Source organism: Diabrotica virgifera, chromosome 7 (genome assembly GCF_917563875.1).
Source record: "Diabrotica virgifera virgifera chromosome 7, PGI_DIABVI_V3a".
NCBI classification, from domain to species: Eukaryota; Metazoa; Arthropoda; class Insecta; order Coleoptera; family Chrysomelidae; genus Diabrotica; species Diabrotica virgifera.
The window spans coordinates 148,872,842-148,899,477 of NC_065449.1; the positions used below are offsets into that span (position 1 = coordinate 148,872,842).

General features: G+C 35.3%; 1 protein-coding gene across 1 annotated transcript in view; it reads left to right on the plus strand.

Moving 5' to 3' along the window:
* The first annotated feature begins 289 nt into the window (after positions 1–289).
* LOC114334002 (probable ATP-dependent RNA helicase kurz) overlaps positions 290–26,636 on the plus strand; it is a 102,204-nt gene continuing 75,857 nt past the window's right edge. The window contains exons 1-2 of the mRNA XM_050656420.1: positions 290–478; positions 14,711–14,887. Coding sequence (XP_050512377.1) covers positions 404–478; positions 14,711–14,887 — 252 coding nt within the window. The 5' untranslated portion in view covers positions 290–403. The remainder of the gene's footprint in view (positions 479–14,710; positions 14,888–26,636) is intronic.

Sequence of the window (26,636 nt, forward strand, 5' to 3'; positions counted from 1 at the left end):
GATTGTCACACAGGGTGACAAACAAAATTTTGACCAATCACGTGCCGAATTTCCTACAATTTTCGATACAAGAACTTGCATAGTGTCATATAGGGCACAAATGTACGTACAAGAAACGATATTAGAAATGATACAAGAAAATGCATAGTGTCGTACAGCCTTATGTCCATATTCACGGATTGTGGCTGGATAGCCCTGGCAGCTAAGGCCATTCAAATGAAGAGAAAAGAAGAAGTCTAGGATCCACGTGATAAAAAAATTTCTTGAAATTTTGACTTTTGACATACATAAACAACCAAATTCTTAAACATAACCTTCAATTTGTAATGTGGTTTTAAAATTCATTCCTTAACTTTAAATTTATTTATTTTCAATTAGGAAAATTAGGCTATAACGTCGAAAAATGTCCAAAAAACGCTATAATTGGAAAGCTAGGCAAAATGTTGAAACTCTGGTTGATAATACTCATAAAGAAAAGGTAAATTAAGCCATAATATATCATTTTTACATTAACAATAAAATATACATGTTTTGTTAAATATTAATCACTGCAAAATTTACTCCTTTCCAAGAAGAAACGTTCTAATGTTTACTTGTGAAATATTTCTCTAATTGCAGGAACTTGTCTTAATGTACATCTTCCATCTTAAGTTTTAGTCTGGTCAGAGAAGGCAAGGGAGAATTAGCCTACCCATAAATTTTTTACACATGCTACACTGTTTCCTTTACTTTGCTATTTTGCTTCGCGTTAGAGATATCGGAAAAAGTTATTTGAATAAGTTGTTCCAAATAATATTCTAGCCCCACATACCAAATTTCATCACAAAATTCGCACTTTTAGTTTTTTCATTATTTGTAGTCAGTATCCTAAAATTAGTTGTTCAGAGAGCGGAGGCTGCCGGCCGGAAAGCTTCACTAATGCTGCGTGCAGCCCAGCAGCGTTTAAGGGGACCTAGTCTCCTTAACGCTCCATTATCGCTTAAAGCACCAGAGATTTAGCAGGGGCGGCTGACCGGCCAGCAGCCTCTGCTCCAATTTTAGGATCCAGACTACAAATAATGAAAAAACTAAAAGTGCGAATTTTGTGATGAAATTTGGTACATGGGGTTAAAATAATATTTGGAACTACTTGTTCAATTAACTTATTTTGATATCTCTAACCCGAAGAAAAATATTGGAAATTTACCTTGTTTGTGGATTCGCATTAGGCCACATTTAAAATTTAAATTTCAGTTGAGTATCTTAAAAAATGTGAACCTTCAACCTGTATGACAGTGAAAAACTTCAAATTCTGTATTTATTTTGATAGCTGAAATATAGGGCTGTCTTCATCTTAAATGCGACGCACTGTATATGTAGGTATACATTAAAATTCTATTTATTTGTATTGTATTTAATTATATTAAAACAATTCTGTTTTTTTTTGTCATATAATATTTCGCCAACTGGTTGCCCGCTTCATCAGATGTGCACTACAATTTTATTAAAACAAAAGTATGAGCAAAATAAGAACAAAATTTCATGCATATCTACTAACAAATATGAAATTGTTAACAAATAAACAACACAAACATTGATATTACACTTTTACAATTAGACTAACCATTTTTAAATTGATATGATATTATGAAATTATGGGCCTTAGGCCCTGAGAATAGGGCCTTAAATTACATTTTTTTTGGCACATTTTTTTTTTCTAGTACAAATTTATCTAGATATTTTATAGATATCCCCCTCCCCTATTGTAAAAATCACGAGCCGCCACTGAGTTTTAGTTTAACTATTAGTTACTAAGCAAGGATAGAAGGCTTTACGTGGCGTGATGGCAACTCAGTTAAATTAACAATTGAAAAATTTCTGGTGTCTGTGCTGGAGATCAAACCTTGGCCATTGGGCTTAGTAAGCCAGTACTATAGCCACTGACTTTCTGCAGCTTATGTCAACTAGTATTTCTAAGTTGTTGTTACATTGAATGAGAAGAGCTAGATCTCTTGCATATGCAATAATAGCTTTGATCTCTCCTCCATGGTTGATTTCTAATACCTATTTCACTATATAAAATGTTCCAAAGTGTTGGTCCTAGTACAGATCCTTTAGGTTTTGCTGCTTAGATATACCTACCTTTCATTGAAGTAGTCCTGACTATATTGATCAAATAATGACACATTTGCTTATTACGCCAGTCAATGTCAGCATGAACAGGGTATTACCTCCAAATTCTATCCTACTGCATGGATTTTAATGAAATTTTGGGAATAGTGTCTACTTATCTCCTAATTCAAAGTCTACCCTATATATTATGGCGCTTTATATTATGGCGATTAGGTGAAAAGAGTTGATTTTTTTGGTGCATGTTCAAATCAGTGTTTCAGAGCGAGATAGCCCACAAAAAATTGATGACTAATGTATTTTAAGAAAAAATGAAAAGTATAAATTATCCCCTCATGTACCAGAATTTAAATGCATCATTTTCCTTCTACAATATCTTTTATTATAGTATAGTGCTATTTCTATGTTCGAAAACTTGGACGGGTTTAAAATGAATGGTTTTTGAAAAAAAGCGCATTTTTAAATTATCTTAAAAATCTTCCTTTTTCTCCATGTAACATGAAAATGGTCAATTTTCAACCACGAATAACTCCAAAAGTATTGAGTTCTCAAAAAAAATTGTAGAACAGTTTTTGCTTAGAATTAGGTTTCCTAGCCACTTCCGTGGTTATTTTGACCAAAAAATGTTCCACCCCCTTGAAGGGGTGGGAACCGCCCCCCAAGATAAAAGCACCATAGTATATAGGGTAAACCTTGTTTCTTGATATATTCCCTACTTACAGTGAAAATGTCAAGTAAATCGATCTAGTAGGATGGACTTCAGAGCCAAATACCGTCATTGACTGCCCTATATTTCAGTGCAGTGATTATGTAAATCTGGGTTTTTTAAGACCTTTCAATCCATTGAGATACATTCTTCTAGATCTAGATTTTCTCCCATATTTTTTAAGACAGAACTATTGACATATTGGAATTTCACATCTTCTGTGTTTGGATAAACCAAAAACATTGTTAAAAAATGTTGATATATTATATTTTAAAATTTCGTATTATACCTTGATCCAGTGGTTAACAATGAAATGGAGTATTGGTTATAATATTTTAACATAATAGCTTGTGTTCTTATTATATTTTAAATTAATGTCACTACAGGTGTTTTGGCAGAGTGCCTTTCTCAAGTGATATGTTTTAACAATGCATCTACACTTTAAAGCCTCTAACTGAATAGGTTGAGGAGTGGGGAGCTGTTTGTCTCAAGTTGGTCATTCAGAATTATATCTGTATCTTTGTCAATTGATTAATTTCCATATTTTGTAATCACTGGCGAAGCGTCCATGTAACCACTGTTACCATTGGTAACAGTTAAAAATCTTGCAAATAAATATTTTATGACGATGAATAATTCCATTTACCAATAGAAATAATATTATATTATATTATTATATTATGTGTTAATAGTACCTAATTCAGTAAATAGCCAACTACTCGTAGACACACGAAAATATTGGCAAATTTATGTGACTCAGTTGCACTTTATTATACTCTGTTACCAGTCTCATTTGTGGTTATAATGGTTATATCCTCGCTGTCGCTCGGGAAAGGCTAGTGTCTGAAAATTTTGAAGGAGCGACGGCGTAAGCGCTGTGTATATCAGTGACATCCCAATGACATCCCAGGTGACATCCCAATGAGGTTAGCCAAGACTATGTCGACAATACAGCGTCGAACTATTGGTTGACATCAGGAAAGATGTTCCCTGAAACGGAGGGTTCATTACTGGCCATCCAGGATCAGGTTATACCAACCAGAAATTACCTGAACTATATCGTCAAAGACCCTCAGGTTCAAAACGACAGATGCCGATATGGATGTCAAGCCCAAGAAACCATCCAACATATTACAGGGGGCTGCCAGGCATTTGCTGCAACTGAATACAAGGAACGGCATGACGCAGTGGGAAAAATCCTTCATCAAGAGATAGCTAACAAGCTGGGACTTCTCCAAACGGACTATCTCCCATATTATCAATACGTTCCTGAGAGTATGCTTGAGGATGGCAACTACAAGCTATACTGGGACCGCAGTGTGCTCACAGACCAAACAGTGGCACATAATAGACCAGATCTCGTACTAGTTAATAAATTAACAAGACAAACAACACTAATTGAAGTGGCGATACCTAACAACAATAATCTACGTAGTAAATTTACTGAAAAGATCGCCAAGTATAGAGATCTGGAAATTCAAATACGGAGACAATGGAGAATGCAAAGTACCCAGACGATACCTATTGTTATGTCTACTACTGGAGTCATTCCGAAGACCCTCTTCGAAAGCATAAAAAAGCTGGGTCTCAACGAACATATTTATAAGACCATGCAGAAAGCTGTACTACTTGCGACGGCCAGAAGTGTAAGAAAATTTTTGGGAGATACACCTGCATTCCAAGTCACCTAGGGCTCGATAACACGGAAAGAGTCCCACCAGAGCTTAATCCTTTTGATACCGTAGGTATCTGGGATGAGTCAATTTTCCCCTCAGAGGGAGTGTGAGCCGTATGGCTAAATCTGGATAATAATAATAATAAATTGCGAATAAAGACGATATCATCAGAAGCGAAGTCGAACGGGAGATTCATAACGATGTTGTAATTGAAGATCAAGTCCCAAATGAAGTGCATGAGCAGATTCCTGAGCTTGCCATACAAGAAACTCAACCTGACAATACAGAGCAGGAAAATAACGAGCTACATAATAACCTAGTAAGCGTAATGGCACGTGCTGTACAAGAGTTTAATGGAACAAACCCACTTAGCAGACCACCGCTACCACGAATAAACTCTTGTAAGAGACTAGGTGTGCTGTTACAAATTGTGAACACTGAAATCCTACCCAATTATGTCGTAGAAGCCCACACATTAGAGTATCTGCACATGCTAATCTACTGTGCAGCAACAGCAATTGCTAATGTAATGGGCATTAAGATCAGAACACGACAGGGTACTAATAACGGAAGGACTGGTAGCAGAATTGCACCCTGGGAAAAAAGACTGCTCGGAAAGATTGAATTGCTGCGTAGGGATATTGGTCAAGTCACAGAATATATACGAGGTGTAAGAAGTACAAGAGTCATCAGGAGAGCTAAAGAAATAATACGGAATACTGCAAGACACTCAAGATACGATCCAGAAAACAACACAGCCCAACAGTGCCTGGATACATTAAAACAAAGACTCTCAGTTTATTCAGGACGACTAAGAAGGTACAAAGTGAGTAACAACCGAAAATCCCACAATGCCCTTTTTGAGACTGCTGAGAAGGCGTTCTATCGAAAACTCAATTCCACCGTAGAAAATCTCGATAAGCCTTATCCAAGCCAAGAAGAAATTCATGAGTTTTGGGGAAATCAACTTTCCACACCAGCTACTCTTAACAACAATGCTGGATGGATAGAAGATACGGCACAGAACTGCCAACACTACACCACTACTCTCTACGAACCCTTCACCACTGAAGAAGTCTCAAATATCATCAAAGAGCTTCATAACTGGAAATCTCCTGGACCAGATGGAGTTCAAAACTTTTGGCTCAAGAAGTTTTGGAGTGCTCATGAATGCTTATCGACACTAATTAATTATGTTATTTCTAATTCGCAGGATATACCATCATTCCTAACTCAGGGAACCACTTATTTAATACCGAAGGATCAAAATAACACCCAAGATCCAGCAAAATACCGCCCAATTACTTGTCTTCCAACTTTGTATAAATTGGTCACATCCTGTGTAGCCCTGCGTATCTACCAACACTGTGCTCTGAACAATATCATAGAGCCTCAACAGAAAGGATGCGCTAAGGGTTCCATGGGTTGCAAAGAACAACTTATCATCGACTCAGTCATTTCTAATCAAGCATATTACAAAAAGAGGAACCTATTTACTGCTTTTATTGATTACAAAAATGCCTTTGATTCAGTGCCGCATGAATGGCTTATAGATATATTGAGAATATATAAAGTCGATGATAATATAGTGACCTTTTTACAACATATAATGACAGAGTGGAAAACTAGAATTCATCTTCAAATACCTGGTGAAAATAACATCGAAACTGAAAATATCGCAATCAGCTGGGGCCTGTTTCAAGGAGATTCGTTGAGTCCTCTGTGGTTCTGTCTAGCTATGAACCCACTATCTCAGCTATTGAACTCCACAGATGCAGGTTTTAGCATTAAAAATAACAACAATGTGGTGGCGAAGCTTAATCATTTATTGTACATGGATGATTTGAAATTAATGGCTTCCACTCGAAACCAACTCGACGAGATGCTAAAAACTGTAGAAACTTTTTCTAATGATATTAGTATGCACTTCGGACTAGACAAGTGCCGTATTTTAAATATAGTCAGAGGAAAAGTACAGCCCGAAGGATTCGATATGCAAAATGGCCAGAACATCGAGGCCATGGGTGAAAACGATATGTATAAATATCTCGGAGTAAAGCAAGCGCGGAAAATTGACCATAAACAAATGAAAACAGAGATAACTACTGAGTTTATACGAAGGGTAAAACAGCTGCTTCGCTCACACCTTAACAGTAGAAATTTGTTTAAGGCACTAAACACCTACGCATGTTCCGCGCTTAGCTACTCATTTGGTATTGTTAAGTGGACAAAAACAGATATAGAAGCTCTACAGCGAAAAGTACGAACACACCTCACAAAAGCACAAAAACACCATCCTAAAAGTGCAGTAGAAAGAACAACATTACCACGGAATCTAGGAGGAAGAGGACTTATGGATATAGGTGAGCAATTAGATAAACAAATTGCTAATTTAAGAACTTATTTTCAGATGCAGGCTGAGACATCTACTCTACATCGCGCTATCTGCGCAGTAGATGACACAACACCGATCAAACTGAGGGAACCAGAAATGCGCATAAATCACCTTACTAAGGACGAAAAAGTGCGCGCCTGGATGAGTAAACCTCTGCACGGGCGACATCCCAATGAGGTCAGCCAAGATTATGTCGACAATATAGCGTCGAACTACTGGTTGACATCAGGAAAGATGTTCCCTGAAACGGAGGGGTCATTACTGGCCATTCAGGATCAGGTTATACCAGTGGCGGCCCGTGAGGTAGTGCCATAGAGCCATGGCACTACCTTGCTAACTATGCAGAAACATATTTTTTATCTTAAAAACATTTTAATGCCTGTTTATTTTTTTTTGTGAATATTTCTCTTTATTTTTATAAATTATATCAAATCTGGCAACTGTGTAGCGCAATGCAAATCTACCGACTCTGGCCACCCACAGCTGACCGGATAAAGGATGAAAATCATAAAAATCCCAGTGCCGAACGGCATAGTGGCTCGTGAGAAAAGAGAAAGATTGTATGAGCATCCTGTGTAAGTGACAGAGAGAGAGCGGTATTGCACTTTTAACATACGTTTAAATTGGAGTCTCCGTGCCAGGCTCGAAATCTCGAAAAGGAAGTTAGTGGATCTTAAGATACAGTGTTTTAGATCTACATATTTCTAGTTTCTTTACGCGTTCGCTTGACGCTATTGTGTTTATTGTCTACTACTGTATTGTATATTTTTGTTTATACTCTACTATATTTTTTAATTTGTAATTATTAGTTAGTGCGTTGTGATCGTGGGTGTCGTAGGTATAAAAATAATATTTTGATTATTTTCTACGTTTAATTTATTTATTGACAATGAATCAAATTAGTATATTAAAAAACTCTTTTGGTGGTTTTTCGTTAGAAAAAAAACTACAAATTAAAGAACTCGGTCGGCCTTTACCCGATTTAAAAATTGAAAAACAAAGTGGAAATGGACAAAAACTTCGCTGTCGTAAGTTTAATAAAATTATTTATGATAAAAATAGCTGGTTGTGTGGTTGCGAACAAACTAATAAACTCTTCTGTTTTGTATGCGTTTTGTTTGGAGGTGACGAGACTTGGTCAAACAAAGGCACCGATGATCTTGTACATATATGGGAGAAATTGAAATCCCATGAAAAATCTAAAGTGCACATGAATAACGTTTTTAGCTTTTCAATGCTTGGTAAGTTAAATATAAAAACCCAATTACATTCAGCTTATCGTGATACTCTATTTATATTTTATATCCTTTTTGACCATATCGTAAAACCGCCACAAAAAATTTAGGCAGCTGCCCGGATTCTGGCACTACCTTCCTAAAGTTATACGAGCCGCCACTGGGTTATACCAACCAGAAATTACCTGAAATATATCATCAAAGACCCTCAGGTTCAAAACGACAGATGCCGATATGGATGTCAAGCCCAAGAAACCATCCAGCATCTTACAGGGGGCTGCCAGGCATTTGCTGCAACTGAATACAAGGAACGGCATGATGCAGTGGGAAAAATCCTTCATCAAGAGATAGCTATCAAGCTGGGACTTCTCCAAACAGACCATCTCCCGTATTATCAATACGTCCCTGAGAGTATGCTTGAGGATGGCAACTACAAGCTATACTGGGACCGCACTGTGCTCACAGACCAAACAGTGGCACATAATAGACCAGATCTCGTACTAGTTAATAAATTAACACGACAAACAACACTAATTGATGTGGCGATACCTAACAACAATAATCTACGTAGTAAATTTACTGAAAAGATCGCCAAATACAGAGATCTAGAAATTCAAATACGAAGGCAATGGAGAATGCAAAGTACCCAGACGATACCGATTATTATTTCTACTACTGGAGTCATTCCGAAGACCCTCCTCGAAAGCATAAAAAAGCTGGGTCTGAATGAACATCTTTATAAGACCATGCAGAAAGCTGTACTACTCGCGACGGCCAGATGCGTACGAAAATTTCTGGGAGATACACCTGCATTCCAAGTCACCTAGGGCTCGATAACACGGAAAGAGTCCCACCAGAGCTCAATCCTTTTGATACCGTAGGTATCTGGGATGAGTCAATTTTCCCCTTTGAGGGAGTGTGAGCCGTATGGCTAAATCTGGATAATAATAATACATTACCAAACATTTTAAATAATTAGACTGAAGTCGATTTAAATAGCCGCTTGAATTAAATTCAAAATCCTTATATAAATAAATGAAAAACAGTATACAAAAGTATTTCAATACAGGGAAAATAAAAATAGTTTCCGTTGCAATAATATTTATACGTCCTACCACAATATTACGCATAATAAAGTCAATGTCACAAAACATAACACGTTAGCAGGAGTTGTAAATTACATAACAGCAGACAAGATTACAATTAGGTCAGTGTCATAGGTTGTAAATAGAAAAATTGCAGATTCCATATCGTCCACAGTTTGTTCAATTACATAAGAAAATAATAAAAATAATTAGAAATGTGCGAATTGGAACAACTTTATAAACAGGAAGCAGTATAAGAGAAACAGGCGTTAGTACTACCAAAAAATACAGTTACATATACGAGGAGAGTATCGACCGAGGAAGTAACGGCCTACCCACTCAAAACACGAAACGAGGATGGATAGTGTCAGGAGCGACACAAAGAAAGGAATCCAATCCTCAACAAACAGGTCATAATACGATGACTATCGTACAATACAGTACAATTCAACTCTGTATCAGGGGCAACTACGTGGGCAAAGAGTGACAAAACCCTCGTCCCAACAAAACAAAAGACTCCAGCAGAAGCCGAAGGACAGTAGGTAGCAGAGCAGAAGAAGTGTACCGTACCAAACGGACACAAATACATTACTACATGGGCAAAGAGTGACAAAACCCTCGTCCCAACAAAACAAAAGACTCCCGCAGGTACCGAATGACAATAGGCATATGGGAGCAGAAGAGGTGTACCAAACGGACACAAATACATTACTACATGGGCAAAGAGTGACAAAACCTCGTCCCAACAAAACAAAAGACTCCCGCAGGTACCGAATGACAGTAGGTATAAGGGAGCAGAAGAGGTGTACCAAACGGACACAAATACATTACTACATGGGCAAAGAGTGACAAAACCTCGTCCCAACAAAACAAAAGACTCCCGCAGGTACCGAATGACAATAGGCATAAGGGAGCAGAAGAGGTATACCAAACGGACACAAATACATTACTACGTGGGCAAATAGTGACAAAACCCTCGTCCCAACAAAACAAAAGACTCCCGCAGGTACCGAATGACAGTAGGTATAAGGGAGCAGAAGAGGTGTACCAAACGGACACAAATACAATACAAACCAAAACGTCGATCGACGGAAAGAAGAAAACAATGTAACACACAAAGATTATAACAATAACTCTGAAAAAAGAAGAGAAACATACAGAAACAAAACTGCAACAGTACAGTAAAACCTCGATAGAACGGACCTCAATTTAACGGACTTCAAAAATATGAAAAATCGAATTCTGGAAGAAAAATCAGCAAGGACAGGACATGAATCTATCGGCACTGCTAACACAATGGATTGTATGGATTGACTGATATATTTGTTGGCAAATCTCGTACACCTAGACTTATCAAAGATATTATAATGCATCATCTGCCCGTTTCATATTATATCTCTAATTAGGTATGGTTTACCACAGATATTTTCAAAAATGGTTTTTTAAAGGATTTGTACCTTCATCTGCAGTGAGAAAATCTCAAGAGAAGAAACTGGCAATTGGCAATACCGCCAAACTGGAAATGTTTATTGATTCCTGCTCATTCCCCTGAAAATATTCTATGTTCATCCCGTGAAAATATTCTATGTTCAGGAGACGGCAATTTTAATTGTATGTTTTGCCAAAAGATATATCGCTTATTCAACTCATGGATCAGTGAATAATTTTTGCAACCAAACGAGTATATTGCAGAAAGTTTTTAGAAAAAAATTTTGATTGATTTTGAACCCATTTTTATATAACGGACTTTCGGGTTTAACGGACATCGCGTCCCCCCAATTAGTCCGTTATATCGAGGTTTTACTGTACTAACGCCAAGGAAAACGTGACAAAACTAACGCAAAAGAAAATAGAAGACGTGACACGAGGACTTATCGTGATCACAGAAATTCAAAACAAAACGAACCACACGGGTCGAAGATGTACCGTGATAAAAGTTATACAAAAACAAAAGAAAATAGCCGTCATGATATTAGCATGTATCGGGGTCAAACTTACATTATAACAAACGATAACAAGAAGAAAAATTACAAGAATACTAATAAATACGAAAGAGAAAATTATACGAGGAGGTATCAATATAGAAACTATACAAATATGAAGGAAGAAACATGAAACATATGAAAGAAGGACTTATCATAATAAAAATAGAAAACAGAGAAACAGAGGAGCACAGCAAGCTCAACAAGGAAGACGAAACAAAAAATGGACTCAGGTGACTTACAACTACCGTGAGCAACAAAAGAATTCAGTGACTGATGCAAAATTTTTGGGAATGCATGCAAACTAGATAGAGATTGACTTAAGGGTTGAAAACTAAGTCGTGTGTGATGATGCTAAAGAGGTATGCCTAGGGTGGTAATTCGAATCCCACTCGGTTTGAGGACCTGCATATTTAACACGGGAATAGATTGTTTACATGATGGAGGTAAGCAAACGGAACTTGGAATTATGGAATTAGGATAATTTTTTTTGGAAATTAACTATAACGCTGCAAATGGAGGGATTTTTTGTCCCGCGCCAAGGAACCTACTTACAGTAGGTTTTATTTACACTTTACTTTCCTCTATTCTACAAAACTTTACAACTTTTGTACACAACTACAGGGTTGAAAAACTAATAATTCGATTATGGTCATAGAAGAAACTAAGACGAAAAGGTGACCAATATAATTATTACTTAAACACACACATACAATGCTATAATAAGAAGAATATTAAATACTCTAACTACTCTATTTCAAAATATTTATCGTTAGAAAATACGACTTTATTTTCATTACACATGTAATATGATGTAATATAAAACAAGTAACAGAAAACATATTCTGCACGAACTGCAAATTCCATTCAGGTTTGTTTGGATGAAAGAAACTACAATTAAAAATATCTACATATAATTATAGACAGAGAGCTCGTAGTATAATTCGATAATATTAATAATACAATTTCTAATGCTACAATCCAGCAATACGAGTATAATGATAAAAGAATACAATAATAATATTATTCTTAACACATTGAAAAATATATCCCACTCAATACTTTGCATGTACTTTCATTTCATTTCCTAAACTAAACTTTGATTTATTACCTAAGGTGTTGCAGTTGGAAAAGTATTATTTGTTCAAAGACTAGTGTCTTTACATCACACATTATATTAACCTATCATTGTAAAATACTGGATCATGATTATTGTAAACTTTGAGCACTGACTACATTCGTTATTACTTATTTCTTCGGGCATTACTTATTTCGCCCCCGCAGTATGTCCAATAACAAATATTCAGACTTCATATTCGATATTGAACAGTATATTTTTATCACCCCGTACATCATATTAACCAATTTGTTATCATATTTAAACATGTGCGGGATATTTCATTTGTTTATTTGTCGTAATTTATAAGCTATGTTTTGACAATGAACATTAAATTAGCTGACTAATTAACTTTGTTATCGTGTGGCCCATGACCTAATTCATGTTGCCAACAAGAAATAATACATTTAGAATCATTCTCAAGAATCACTTCGACCAGGCCAGAGGTGTCTTTAACTTCAATCACTATGTAGTATCATTAGAGTCTTCAACTAAACGTGTACCAGTAACAAGTCAGTATTCAAAGTTCTCCCGGGGTAATTACCCTAGTGTCGGTTTTATAAATAAATTCTTTTATCCCTATTGGTGTTTCCCTTATCTAAAGAACAGCCTACACTGAGCCCTAGGATTATACACACATCCTACTGCATTCTACCAAGGAATTTGCGACACAATTGGTTTCATTTAGCATAATTAGAGCCGCTTCTTTGATTTTTCTCTTTTTACTGTTTCTTTCAGGACTATACTTGAATCTCTCCACTGAACTCTATGTTCATTATTCCATGCGTGTTGACATATTTGAGATCTATCAAATTCTCTATTTTTAATATAAGACTGATGTTCACTTATTCTAACGTTTAATGGACTTGATGTTTCACCTAAATAAAATTGTTCGCATTCACAAGGTATTTATAAATACAATCCTTTGTTCTTTCTTGTTCATTGTTGGGTTTAGCTTTTGAAAGAAACTTTTCCTGGTTTTTCCTCGTGATTTACTATGGAATCACTAACACGAGAATTTTACTGAGACCATTGCATTTTAGGTCTGGATCCCGCGTATGAAAAAAAAGTTGATTAATAGCAAGCTGAAAATTTGTTAATAGCTTAATGGTGTCTAGTCGAACAAACTTTGATATATGGGAACACTAAAACAGGGGAAGTTTTAATTGTGGAACAGGTTAAAAATTTGAAACGGTCAGACCACGAAAACGGCACATGTATTTTGTCCGACAGAACAGACTTAAACTCTCCGAACAGAGATTAAACTCTCATGCAAAAATCAGACTGCTATTTATCACCAAATGGGCGTTTTAATGAGTGGAACATGTAGAATATGTCAAATGACAGGAATTATGACAGGTGATAAATAGCAGTCTGATTTTTGCATGAGAGCTTAATCTCTGTTCGAAGAGTTTAATTCTGTTCTGTCGGACAAAATAAATGTGCCGTTTTCGTGGTCTGACCGTTCCAAATTTTTAACCTGTTCCACAATTAAAACTTCCCCTGTTCCAGTGTTCTTATATATCAAAGTTTATCCGACTAGACACCCTTAAGCTATTAACAAATTTTCAGCTTGCTATTAATCAACTTTTTTTTCATACGCGGGATCCAGACCTATGTGGTTGTCTTTTTAAAGACAGATCAGATGCTATGATTTTTTTGTGACGGATATTCTTGTTAAAGTTAAAGTTGATTTCATATAATCGAATGATTTATTTTTCAATAAAGTTCCAGGAACGCAACTCATATATATTGGCAATATCATTTTAAAGTCTTCTACTTTAAAATGTATAATATATTTCTGAATTGTCGATATAAATGAGTCAGATTAAATTAAATTATTAGAAGAATTTTTTACCAAGCAACAACATTTTTGTTTAATTTATTAATATTTTGTATTTTGACAACGACGTCCGAAGTGGAAGTAGAAAGGTTAATAACATTATTTTTCCAAGTAAAATTGTGGCTTATTTCCCAATTAGAATAGCTAATGACATAAGCTTACAGGGCTAGTTAACAGGGCCAGCGTAGCTCAGGCGGTAGTATGCTTGGCTCGAGTGCTGGTGGTCCGGAGTTCAAATCCCACCGAAGGCAAGAACAACTAGACATTTTTAAAAATTTCTATAGGCCCCAGGTCGACTCAGCCTGAATAAAATTAGTACCTTGGGTAAAACCAGGGGTAATAATAGGTGGTTGAAGCGTAGCACTGGCCCTGTTACTTTCCTTTTATACCGTAGGCCCTAGATATCGCAGACTACCCTGCTATACTCCCAAAGCCACGTGAGCGGTATAAAATGGGAGACTATTATTATTTAATAACATAATAATCTTTGGTGACACAGAGTAACACAAATAAATTTTACACTTGTTTATATTTACACATTTTATTCAATAAATAATTTCAGATTAAAGTTGATTTTGAAGCTGTAGGAAAATACGATCAGAGCAATGAGCTGGTTCTACCTTCTGAAAAAAGAAAAACAAAAATTAAGAAGAAACAAGCTGAAGTTACAAGAATACTTTCTAAGAAACAAAGGAAACATCTTCAGAATATTGTAGACAAAAAGAAGAAGAAAGAGATGGTAAGTATTTCATGTATTATGTTACTTTGTAGCCTAAAAAAATTTAATGTAGTCAATATTGGATTTAAAGTACTGTATTGGTAGGGGAGCCCAAGCGGGGATTTTTGCAGTTACTCGAGCGCGTCAGATTATCATATGGGGAGAAACCTGGTACCCTGCAGATGTACCTCTACCATATATCGGCTCTTAACACAGGGGAGTTCGTTAAGGGAAGCCCGAAAAAAAAATCTATCCTTAAAAAAAACTCGAAATTGTCAGATTAAGATAAGGTAAGTTAAGTACATGCAAAAGAGTGTATATTTAAAAAATCTGACGGTTTGAGCCGGGCGTAAGGAAATGGGTGAGTTCCAAAGTTTCACAAGAAAAAAGCGAATATTTCTCGAAATGAATGACAGATTGAAAAACTAAAAAATCTGTGCTCAATATTTTTTAAAAATCTATCGAATGATACCAAACACGACTTCCGACGGAGTGGGGGGGGGGGGGTAAATTTAATATTTTAAATGCGAATCCCGTGATATTTCGCGAAATGAACATCAGATCGAAAAACTTTAAAATACACTTATTCAATATATTTTGATAAATCTATCGAATGGCACCAAATACGACCCCCCCCCCCCCCACGGAGGTGGGATGGGGGGTTACTTTAAAATCTTAAATGGAAGCCCCCATTTTTTATTGCAGATTTGGATTTCTTATGTAAAAATAAGTAACTTTTATTCGAAACATTTTTTCGAATTATGGATAGATGGCGTTATAATCGGAAAAAACGATTGTTGGAAATGGAAAATCAAATTAAAAAATGGCAAGCGCCCACTAAAATGGAAAACTTTAATTAACTTTTTTTGGTTTTAGGACCTACTCTTCACAACCCAATAGGTCCCCGTAACGCTCGAGTGACTGCACATTTAGCATACTTTGCTCCCCTACTAGTTCATGACTGGTTATTTTTCCTGGAAGAACTGAATGTAAACCAGTGGTACTGTAGTTTAACACTGTCATTATCACTGTGTTGAACTTTAAAATGTTGATGTGAAATTTTTTATATTGTTGGGAAAGTTTTTGTAGTCTGTAATTTACAAGTTGTATTTCCTGCCTCTTTGCTGTTCCTGTATTTATTTCTTTTCTTGACACTCCCACACAGTTCTTATTCTTATTTTGCTTTCTCATACAATGAAGTATTCTTAAGCTTCCCTTTTTAACCCAGGAGGACTCACACCAGGTGTTTCATTGGAAAACGGAAATACGTGAATGACGAATAGAGGTCACTGAGGCAGTTCAAGATATACTACATCTATTGCCCCACCGATTTTTATAACCGAATTACAGGGTGTTTTATCGATTTTGCCTATTTCTTTCTGGATCCACAACTTTAGAACCATCTTGTAATTTTTTTTAATATTTGTCTCATTTAAAACCCAAACGACCCAACTACTAATCACAAGAAAAGATCAGGTCCGGTTTAACAAAAAATATAAAGTCCCTGTGACATTGAGACAACACCATAGTATATTGAAATTTTCAATATCCGTTTGCATAATTGCATAGAGCACAAAAACTGAGTTTATAGGTTCCCTTGAATTTTTTGCGCAGACAATGCAATGAAAATTCAAAAATTGAAATTTTTAAGAGCTCAGATTAAAATGCAGGTATTATTAACTTTTCATAATAGATTATTAAAGTTAATGAATAAAATACTCATTTTAAATAATCACTACTTATTTACTACATTACTAATCACAAGAAAAAATAAAGTAATTGTGAGTTTGAAACAACACCATGTGTATTGAAATTTTCAAAATCCGTTGGCATATTTGAGAAGAGCACAAAAAACTAAGGTTAATGGTTTACTTCAATTTTTTGCACTAACATTAATTCTGAAATTGTATCGAAATTTTTGTTAGAGAACTATTAAACTTAGTTTTTGTGCTCTCTTCAAATGTGCATACGAATTTTAAAAATTTCAATATACAGGGTGTTGTTTTAAGGTCAAAATTACTTTAAATTTTTGTTAATCCTGAACTGGATTTTTCTTGTGATTACTAGGTGGGTCGTTCCAATATAGTAAATAATATTCTTTTTAAAATAGTATTTGGCATCAATATTTTTTTTTCGAAAGTTCTGCGAACTTTCAACAGTGCGTCGGCAGTACGACAGTGACACTATACTATCAAAAACGAATGCACAATATTGTGATAACAATAATTATTATACTCATAGGCGTTAAATGTTACCAAGTCAGTCAAGTTCGATTTCTTGTTATAGATAATTGATTTTTAGTAATTCCAATGTGACACAAAATCTAAACATGGGATAACAAAGTTTATTTGAAGACAGTGTATTTTTTTATCTTTTTAATGGCGGTACAGACTGGTTTTTTAATATATTATTTAATAGGGAACTTGCACATTTTTTTTTATTAGATAATAATGTTCAGTTTTGTTTAAAAATGAGATTTCCAAAATTTCACGCTTCAAAAACTCGTAATAACTTAGAAATACATATTTAAAGTCTTCTGCGGTATAAAATAGTTTAAACGGCCCGTGACGTCACATAGTTTTGCATTAGTTTTGATCGTTTTGATTATGGGTATATTTCGATGTGTCTAGGTACACGCTAACGTGTACGCAAATAAAAAAGTTAGGTAGACGCGAATTAAACCTCATCAAGCCAGTGACATCATTATTTAGCTTGCGAGTGACTATATATTTTGGTACATGCTATTTTGATGTGTTTAGTGTTTGATAGAAAAATATTTGTTAAGGGAAGGGAAGCAGAACTATTCCGATGTTTCAAACTTAATTGTAATAAATCAATGTATATATATAAAAGTACATATTTAGCTTAGCAAAATAATTATATGTTGTTCAATCCTAATTTGTATAGAATATTTGAAATTGCGAATATAAATTAAAATAAACAAAGTATATTTCACGGGTGACGAGTAGTTTTTGGAATCGGTAACCCATAACAACAGTCAGAAAATTAAATATCAAATCAATCAAAATAATTTCAACGAGCAAAATTTTATTATTGTGGAATCTACGTTCGCTTAGTGCTGTGGAATGCGCTAAAATAAAGAAACTATTAAAACATATTTAATTACTGTGAATTTCCTACACACTGAAAATAGGACATCACGAAAAGTGCTAAAAACCCTCGTTGGCTTTTTACAGTCCTGTAACGAAGAGAAGCTAAGTTTAAATCTTAAAATTCGCCTGATGAGATGTTACGTGCTGTCAGTTCTTTTCTATGGAATGGAAGCTTGGACACTGAAAAAGATCGATACAAGGAAAATAGAAGCATTCGAGATGTGGATGTACCGCAGGATACTGAGAATATCGTGGACAGATAGAGTGACAAACATGGAAGTGTTGCGAAGGATGCAGAAAGAAAAAGAACTTGCGCTTACTATTAAAAAGCGCAAACTGCAATACTTGGGACATATAATGAGGGGACAAAAGTACCAGCTACTACAATTAATTATTCAGGGAAAAATAATAGGTAAAAGATCCATTGGCAGAAGAAAACATTCATGGTTGAAGAATTTAAGAGATTGGTACAAGTGCAGCAGCTGCCAATTATTTAGATCTACGGTATCAAAAATACGCATAGCCTTGATGATAGCCAAACTTCGGAACGAGGACGGCACCTGAAGAAGAAGAAGAACGAAGAGAAAGGGTTTAGAGCAAACATTGGTCTACTTCGTCCGGATTTTTTCACACCCGAAGAAAACATCGAGAGGTAGGGTTAGAATATTTTATTCACATATTTTAATCTTGCTTTGAGAGTATATAATTTATTGGCATATGGTTTTGTTTTAGTTCATATTCTTTCGACTTTATCATACAAAATATTTTTGGCACATTTCTTTAAAAACAAATTATAATTTTTGGATTTAGGTATATCTTAAAAAAAACTTACTTCTTTAAGCTAATTAACATATCTAAATATTGAAATAAACGTTATCAGTTATTATTTGTATAATAATCTACAATATTAATAATATTAATTAATACATAATATACAACAATCAGCCTACCATAGCAGCACCCATCGAAGGGAATATCGTTTATTTATAATATAATCAACGCATTTCAAATCAATTTACTTATAATAAAGACATCCTAAGCATTACTAATATTTGGCCCAACATAGCCGTATCATCCTTATACCTAATCCACACCTTCAACATTTTATTTTTTATTGCTTACTTAGCTTATCCACTTATTTTAACTTGGTACTGCTACTAAGCTAGCAATATTCTTATTAATTAGTATATTCCACAAAACACAGTAAAGTTATAACCTTTTCTCAAACCTATTAGCGTAAATTAATTGATAAAAATGGCTAATGCTGAAGACCTTAAACCTTTTTGTAGCTCGTCGTGGCACTATTAAATCCACAGTGACTCGATTTAACACTTTCCTTGAAAAATGTGTAACTCCTTTATCTGACACAGTCCGTCTTGAATTACAAGCGCGTCTGGATGCCTTAAAGGAGTCAGTTGTTGAGTTTGAAAAGGAACAGTGTGGCATTGAACGTATTTGTTTATTTGATACAACCGCTAACCTCGGCAATCAAGATGATGAGCGAGGAGAATTCGAAAGCAAATATTATGCCTTAGTAGCTAAAGCAACATTACTTCTCAATCCCGCATCAAAGGAGCAGCCACCCATTCATGGGTCATCTTCATCCATGTCAACTCTCATCGTCTTAATTCATATTTACCGCCCATTCCTTTGCCCATATATTCTGGCACATACGAAACTTGGACAAATTTCAAAGAAACCTTTGAGGCACTTATTGAGAACAATCCTACTATTCAAAAAATCGAAAAATTTTATTATCTTAAATCCAGTCTAAAGGGAGAAGCCGCTCAAATTATTGGAGCACTCTCCGCAACCGAAGCAAATTATGAAACGGCTTGGCATCTATTGGGCGACCGTTATGAAAACAAAAGAGCAATTATTCATGCTCACGTCAAATCCATCTTCGAACTAAGTCCTACTAAAGATGAGTCGTCTCGTTCCTTGAGAAAACTTTTAGACACTTTCGTCAACCATTTCAAATCCTTGGAAAACTTAGGGGAACGCGTTTTCGAGTGGAGTACCATTCTAATATATATTTTAATATCCAAAATTGATATCAATTCTCGAAAAGAATGGGAAAGAGTATCAGTAGGAAAGCAATCTCTCGATGTGAAACACTTCCTAAAATTTTTGTCGGAAAGGTGTAAAATTTTAGAATCTGTTGAACAAAAATGCGACCAAAAGATATCTCATAAAAGAGATGGGCATAATGTCAAGTCATCTGACAAATCTTCAACCCTTACCGCCTTAGCTTAAGTGCCCTCAAAGTGCAGTTTATGCTCAGATAACCATTTTATCTACTCGTGTTCTAAGTTTCATGCCATACCGATACCGGACCGTTTTGCAAAAGCAAAGGAGCTTCATCTGTGCACCAATTGCTTAAGGTCCGGACATAAAACTTTGGATTGCAAATCTAGCTACACTTGTAAGGCTTGTCAAAACAAACACCATAGCCTTTTACATAGAACTCAATCCGAGTCGCAAAATCATAATAAAAACCATATATCTACCATATCTAATCTTCCACAATCTCATCAAAATAATCCTAGCACTTCTAAACAACTAGAGACATCCTGTAACTTATATTCATTTAATCAAAATCCCAATTCGTTCATACTGTTAGCTACTGCTGTAGTAAAAACATTTGACAAAAATCGGCAACCCACACTGGCCAGAGCCATTTTAGATAGTGGAAGCCAATTCAATTTTATTACTCAAGAACTATTTGAGAAACTAAATCTTCCATATGAACATGTTAACCTACCTATAACAGGTATAAATCACGTTACAACTTCACTTACCAAACGTGTAAAATTAGAAGTAAAATCTTTAAACGGAGATTTCACTTTCAAAATGTCTGCTCTCGTAATTAATCAAATAACCGATCTTACACCACAGCATTCAATCAACCCTTCTTATATTAATATACCCAATAATATCACATTAGCTGACCCTCAGTTCTATGATCCTTCTGAAGTACACCTACTCATTGGTGCAGGTTTATTTTTTAATCTAATGGGTTCTGGACAAATAAAGGATAATAAAGGTCAACCATTTTTACAACAAACGAAATTGGGGTGGGTAGTTAGTGGCCCAATAATTCCTTCACAGGCTTATTGCTACCATTCTGGTCCCAGTTCTTGCTTTCTTTTATCGGCCGATCCTCTTCAGGCCAGTATCGAAAAATTCTGGAAAATTGAAGAGAATTATATTACGATTCCTTCTAAATACACTAAGGAAGAAGAAGAATGTGAAGTCCATTTTCAATCTACCACAATTCGCGACGACACTGGACGTTTTCAAGTGAGTCTTCCTCTTAAACCTCAAATTGCACAACTAGGCAAATCTTATGACATAGCTTTTAAACGATTTCTATCAATCGAAAGGAAGCTTCAGAAAAATCCCATTCTAAATCAAGCCTATTGCGAATTTATGTCACAGTACATTGAGCTTGGACACATGTCTAAAATTTCGGATCTCGAACCTGATTATTCTCCTTCGTATTATTTGCCTCATCATGCTGTCGAAAAGAATGATAGTCTTACCACTAAAACTCGTATCGTTTTTGATGCCTCGTGTCCCACTTCTACCGGCATATCACTAAATCATACACTCAAGGTGGGCCCTGTTGTTCAAAGCGATCTTTTTTCCATATTGCTACGATTCAGACAGCACAACTTCGTATTTACCGGTGACATTGCCAAAATGTATCGACAGGTATTGGTCGAACCAGCACAGCGTAACCTTCAACGCGTGATATGGCGAAATGATCCTTCCCAGGAAATTACCATCTATCAGTTAAACTCCGTGACATACGGCTTGGCAAGCTCATCATATTTAGCTACTAGATGCTTAAAGGAAATTTCTATACATTCTTCGGCTACATTTCCTGAAGAAAGTCGTAAGCTCAACCTAGATACGTATGTCGATGATGTGGTCACAGGTGCTTCAACTGAACAAGGCTTGATTGCTCTTCGTCGAAACTTAACTTCAATATTAAGTTCCTATGGCTTCAATCTAAGACAATTTTCATCAAACAGTACGGCCCTGCTATCAGATATAAATGTAGACGATCACAAAGAAGAATATATAATAACAGATTCACCAAACAGTAAAACTCTTGGCATATCGTGGAATTCCTTAACTGACTCATTTATCTACAATACAAGGATAAAAGCAAATCCATCCATTATTACAAAAAGGACAAACCTATCAACCATAGCTTCTATTTTTGATCCTCTAGGTTACCTTGGGTCCATGATCGTTCAAGCAAAGGTTCTGATGCAAAAATTATGGATTCAGCGACTTAACTGGGATGATCCTATTCCTGTTGAACTCTATAAGATCTGGAAATCGTTTATAGACAACTTTACTCTCGTTAATTCTTTTAATATACCTCGTCAAGTCACCACGAAAGATCCCATTTACATTGAGCTACATGGTTTTTCCGATAGTTCAATAAATACATATGGAGCTTGCATATATGTACGATATATTGATATACACGGTCGTATACTTAGCAATTTACTGTGCGCTAAATCACGTGTTGCTCCGTTAAAGGCTATTTCACTACCTAGACTGGAATTGTGTGGAGCACTTACTCTTGCTCGCCTAACTAAAAACGTAATCGAATCTTTAGAACTTACTTTCTCAAAAATTTATTTCTATACCGACTGCACAATTGTTTTATGCTGGTTGGGTCTTGAACCTCGCACTTTAAAAACATTCGTATGCAATCGTGTATCCGAAATCCAGCAATTGACAAAAATAGATGAGTGGCATCATATACCCTCCAATTTAAATCCTGCCGACATAATATCTAGAGGAGCTAGTCCGTCCGAATTGCATGAATGTGATTTATGGTGGCATGGACCTTCATTTTTGTTGCAATCTCAGGATACTTGGCCCTCAAACAATCACATATCGATCTTCACAGCTCATACTCCTGATCCCGATTTAATGGAACTTAATCCAAAATCTATTGTTCTATCATCTCAAGTATCTCCTTCAATCTTAATATCTTCACTAGTTAATAGATATTCTAGTTATACTAAACTTCGGAACGTTCTGGCCTATTGTTTTCGATTTATCCACAACGCTAAGACTTCAAGGGAATTCCGGATAATTGGAGATCTCACCTTAACGGAGATGGTCCAAAGCACAAATCTTGTTAGACACGTTCGGAGAGAAAGCTTTCCTGAGGATATTCACCAATTAAAGTCTCATGGTAAAGTCAAACCTTCCAGCAAATTAAACTCCCTGAACGTATTCCTTGACGACCTAAACATAATCAGGGTGGGAGGTCGCTTAAGACATGCTTCTATCCAATTCTCAGCAAAACATCCGGTTTTACTTCCACATAAGCATCCTCTGACAGAATTAATTATATTTTATGAGCATAAGCGAAACCTTCATCCTGGAGCCCAGGCGACGCTCTCCTTCGTCAGACAATATTTTTGGCCATTAAACGGTAGAAATGTGGTCAGAAATGTTCTTCGTAAATGTATTCCATGTTTTCGAAGCAATCCTCAACCCATGGACGATTTAATGGGGGATTTACCTGCCTCTCGAGTCAATATCTCTCATCCCTTTGCGCGCTCTGGCGTCGACTACGCTGGACCATTCAAACTTAAGGAATCGAAATTTCGAAATCGTCGATTTACTAAGGCATATATTTGCGTATTCGTTTGCTTAACTACTAAAGCGATTCACATTGAATTAGCTAGTGAATTAACTTCGGAATGCTTCTTGAGCATCTTAAGACGTTTTGTTGCGAGACGAGGTCTACGCACCGATTTATATTCAGATAATGGTACAAATTTCACTGGAGCTAACAACGAGCTGCAAGGTATTTATAATGTTTTAAAAACAAATGCCATCCGAGATTTTTCTCAAGAAAATAAAATAACATGGCATTTCATTCCTGCCAGATCTCCACACTTTGGGGGGCTATGGGAGAGTGCCATAAAATCAATAAAAACTCACTTGTACCGTATTATAAACAATGCCAATCCTTTATCTTATGAGGAATTGTATACTCTTTTAGTACAGATTGAAGGTGTATTAAATTCTCGACCCCTGCTTCCTATGAGCAACGATCCCAATGATATCGAAGTGCTGACTCCGGGCCATTTTCTCATTGGTCATCCACTTAACATGGTTCCTGCTGTAAACTATGAGGATTTTCCGATCAACAGGCTCACCCGATTTGAGCTCTTGCAGCGCATGATGCAGCACTTTTGGTCGAGGTGGAAAAATGAATACTTGCATACTCTGCAGCAACGAGAAAAGTGGAGATATAGCAAAGACACGGCTAAATTACAAGGACAGATGGTGCTCCTGAAGGATGAAGGCCTTCCTCCATATCAATGGTCCCGTGGACGTATAAGTGCTCTCCATCCAGGCAAAGACGGACTTGTGCGCGTCGTGAGTGTCTCTACCCCAAATGGAACTATCAAACGTAGCATTACTAAACTGTGCCCGTTGCCTGTTGAACAATACTATTTTTTACTGTAACCGAAACAAATAATTTTAAATTTTCTTTCATGTATGTAGTATTTAGGTATGTGTAAGTATTGTATAACAAGTCATTGTAATTCTGCAAGCCACAGCCTAAGCGAGTCGGTTTTTAAGTAATTAGTCACTACCTTTCTTTATTGAAGTGTATCCCTAGATAACTTCAAGGGCGGCGGTATGTTCGATCCTAATTTGTATAGAATATTTGAAATTGCCAATATGAATTAAAATAAACAAGTACGTATAATATTTCACGGTGACGAGTAGTTTTTGGAATGGGTAACCCATAACAACAGTCAGAAAATTAAATATCAAATCAATCAAAATAATTTCAACGAGCAAAATTTTATTATTGTGGAATCTACGTTCGCTTAATGCTGTGGAATGCGCTAAAATAAAGAAACTATTAAAACATATTTAACACATAGAAACATAGAAAACATAGAAATATTAAAACATAGAAAACAAACGTTTTCAGTGTTTTATTGTTAGATAAAACATATTTAATTACTGTGAATTTCCTACACACTGAAGACAGGACATCACGAAAAGTGCTAAAAACCCTCGTTGGCTTTTTACAGTCCTCCAACGAAGAGAAAGGGTTTAAAGCAAACATATGTATTTAGTTGACATGACATGTAGGTACAAAATATTGTTAAAATAATTTTTATACGTAAGTGAATTATTATAATAAACTATAAACTTCTAAATGCAAAATAAGCCACAATTTAACTAAAAAAATTTTTTTATTAACGTTTCGACGTCCAAATCGGATGTCATTGTCAAAATACAAAAATTAGTCAGATTAAATAAATTATTTGAAAAATTTTTTTACTAAGCAACAACATTTTTGTTTAATTTAATAATATTTTGTATTTTGACAACGACATCCGGTTTAGACGTCGAAACGTTAATAAAATCAATTTTTTAGTTAAATTGTGGCTTAATTCCCATTTAGAATAGTTGATTACAAAAATGCCACAAGGATAATAGCTTCAGAACAAGTTAATTATTATTGTGAAAGCTTTAGGTCTTCCTTTTATTTTAATCTTGGACAGTAATACTATTTCATTTATAACTAAAAATATATATATTAATTTATAGTCTCTTATCTTTTTCGTACTGTTTTAAAGTGTTCTTAAACTCATTAAAAGAACTAAATAATTGTCCACACTTCATAGTTAATTTAAAAACAAACACTAAACAAATAAAAAATAAGAAATCACTGACACTCTAACTTTTTTATTTGCGTACACGTTAGCGTAATCCTAGACACAACCTTATATTTAGGTATATTCTTCTTCTCCTTCTTTAGTTTATTGGCCTCCACCTACTTGGGTATTTGGCCAGCTCATCGTCGTGGAATAAGTCAAAAATATTTATATTCTAATGACATTTATCGTATGTCATTTTAATAATATATACCAGTTTGTTAAAATTGGAGTTTTATACTGTTTTTGAAGGAAAGGAACGAAGGTTTACTATTGAAAATAAAACCATTTTGTAAAAGTACAAATTTTCTATGAATAGTTCAAACGATCAAAAACACTTGTAACGTCACAAATGTATTTTCTACTGACGTTTATAACGTCTAATTTAAAATTCTGTTTACTTTATTGGAAAAATGTAAACGTAGAACCGAGTGACGTCACGACGCGTTTTGGGCCACCTGTTTTAATTTGAATTTTTAATCGTCTTTAGGGGCCAAACGAAAGAAAAACAAAACTTTTTTGTCTTTGATACATGTTTTAAATTATGTTCTGTTGTGATTTATAACATTTTTTTTAATTTAAAAATTTATGCAAGTTCCCTATTATAGAGCAATTTCCCCATACTAACATATTTCTCAAATTGAGTTCTTTACCGCTATTCTTTACTATATTACGAATATGTGTGCCAAATATCTCAACAAAATATTCAAAATTAAAGCTGCAATGTTGGAACGCTTTTTCCGTACGCTGATGTTGCCTCTTAAGGAGCTAATAATACCTGCTTTTTAATCTCCAGATTTCTTAAAAATGTCAATATAATTTGAAATATGTAGCTTCAACAAAACTGTCAAAATCAATTGCGCATATGTACATATACATTTGGATTTATATCTCTGTATCATTACGTGGAGACTGAAAATGCTTCTGTCC